At 47.9% G+C, this 2500-nt stretch overlaps 1 protein-coding gene across 1 annotated transcript in view; it reads right to left on the bottom strand.

Annotated features, from left to right (window-relative positions):
- Positions 1–2500, bottom strand: part of LOC119573176 (GATA-binding factor 2-like) — a 161047-nt gene that overhangs the window by 51702 nt on the left and 106845 nt on the right. The window contains exon 5 of the mRNA XM_037920246.1: positions 2118–2243. Within this exon, the coding sequence (XP_037776174.1) occupies positions 2118–2243 (126 nt within the window). The remainder of the gene's footprint in view (positions 1–2117; positions 2244–2500) is intronic.

Here is a 2500-nt window from a genome sequence, read left to right as displayed (position 1 = left end):
TCACTTGACATCACTCGTGTCACTCTCACACTCCGCCACAAGATAATCGTTCTCCTCAAAGAAGTACGATAGAGGCGATAATCGGCCTTGAGAGAAGGAGGATTAAGGCGCTACAATCGTGGTCGCTTGTGATTATTTTCCCCCACGCGACACACGACGCCCCCTCCCACTGGATGTTAGGAGAACGGCGGTGATAATTCATAAAGATTATGAGATGATGCATCCTCAGATTTCATGCAAGGGGGAAACATTGCATGCCTCGCTGGCTGCAATCACCGGCGGAGGTACGCGAAGGCACTTTATTGATACACGAATTCCGCGCAAGACACTCAGAGGTTGTGTTTTCTTTTCGTCGTGTATATTTAGGGATTGGTTATCGCGAGATGAAAGCGAACTCCTTCCTTTCTTTCCTTTTCTTTCGTTTTTCCGAGAATGGGTATTTATAGTTTTCACGCCCTTCAAACTATTCGTTGGTCGTGGAATTGGTGTAAAGGAGGAGGATAAGGATGAGGAGAAGTAGGAGGAAGAAGAAGAAGGAGGAGGAGGAGGAGGAGGAGGAGGAGGAGGGGGAAGGGGAGGTGGTGGTGGAGGTGGTGGTGGTGGTTTAGGAGGAGGGAGGAGGAGAAGGAGAAAAGAAAATGGGATAAAAATAATAAATAAAAGGAGAAAGAGGAGGAGGAGAAGGAGAAAAGGGGGGGGGGGATGAGGAAACCAAAAAAGATGACGGAGGAAATGTGGAAAAGAAAACAATAAAGAAAGCAGGGAGGAGGACGACAAGAGAAGAAAGAGAAGTGAATAAGTGTGAGGGGCGGAGTCTGCCAATGTGGTACAAGGTGGCAGTGGTATCGTACCGCCTTATCAGTGTCGAAGGGCACTGATAAGACACGCTATCTTCCCCGAACACGCCCGCTACTCTGGTCTGTGCTGGCTGGAATTATTACACGGTGCAGCAGAATGGCGGACCGGACTCAGGACTACCGTGCCATTGAGGCGTCCCGTGTGCAGCTGATCTGAATACGTCTTTACCCGTATTATTCTGGAGCTTATCATCATCTGCGGCGTCTGGGGGAAGCTGACACGGGTCGGAGGCTGGGGACTCTCTCGTTTTATCTCCCGCCCATCTCACAGGATGCTGTCTAGCAGAGGAGGGAGGGGGTATGGCCGGGGTGGGAGGCTGCTGCGAAAGGAAGAGGGAGGGTGAGGGGGTGAGAGGGAGGCCGGGAGGTAAGAAGGATAAGGGTGACCGGAAAGGTAGAAAGATGGAGAAGAAGAGGGAAACGAATAATGAGGCATAGGCAAAACAATGACAACCTCCTTGGGCAAAAGAACTGATGCGTGAGGAGAGGGCCGAGCCATTTACATATAAATCATGAGCTGGCCGTCTCCTCTTCCTGTCGGCGGTCTGTCCCTCTCCCTGTCCTTTTTGTGTACCGAGCCCGACCCTGCCTCCCTTCCCCCTACCGGCCGACAGTATCTTCTGTTCGCGGCACTTCCGACGCTTATCTGTGTATCTCGCAGGTGCCACGTGCTCAGCGCTGATACTGGGGAGATACTTGCGGATTATCACAACAAGACAGACAGAGGCGTGTCAGATTTCGGTAACCCCCCCCTTCATACCATCACCATCCCCCCTGCTCCCCTCTTCCGAATAATCCTCTTTCTGTAGTTTGCGGAAAAAGTATGCGTGGTATTAACACCATATGAAATTATTCAAACGAGAAGGGATAATTCTTGGGACTTCATATTCGACATAGACTAATTTATGTCTTATAATTTGAAGCTTCTTGTACAGCCTATGCATCAAGATATAAATCTTTGGAACAAGGCAATTCATCTTTCCATATTGCACCTAATTGCATCATCTAATTATCAAGATAGAAAATGATTCAGTGTAACGGATGGAGACAATTAAATCGGCCGCTTCTTGCCTTCCTTAAAGGTGATTTAGTTTTATGCTAAATAGTTTGTACTGATTGATAAATTTGCCACATTAAAAGCGACGTTGAAACACATATCTTAGGAAGAGCCTTTTATTGCATTTACTCAAGTAGTGTTGCTACTAGAACGATTCAGTTTAGAAACTACTGATCTAGAAATAGTAAATATATAGAACTTACATTATGCAGCTTGTAGTAGAGTCCGCAGGCGTTGCATACTGGTTCTCCATTCTGGTTGCGTCGCCAGAGCGTCGTTGTGGTCGTCTTGCAGTTGGCGCAGTTGGTCCCTGCCCGCCGCTGTGCAGACTGTGGGAGGAAAAACAACCAGTCTTATGATTTGCTCTTTGGTGACATGAAGTTACTCAGGTGCTTCCATGTTCAACGGTTACCTCAAAGCTTAATACTGTGAGAAGTTTAGCGCCCCCAGCGTGAAAAGTAAGACAGGTTGGAGTGCCTTGTACCTGTGAACAACACAAGGTTATCATAAGTTGGAGTGTTGAACCAAGTGCCTGGCGGCAGACGCTATAATGCTAATACTTGGCACCCATTTAGAAGTCCCAGTT

The sequence above is a fragment of the Penaeus monodon genome, chromosome 5, assembly GCF_015228065.2.
Source record: "Penaeus monodon isolate SGIC_2016 chromosome 5, NSTDA_Pmon_1, whole genome shotgun sequence".
Classification (NCBI taxonomy): Eukaryota; Metazoa; Arthropoda; class Malacostraca; order Decapoda; family Penaeidae; genus Penaeus; species Penaeus monodon.
Note: the sequence above shows the minus strand (reverse complement) of the source record. Positions and strands in the feature narration are given on the sequence as shown.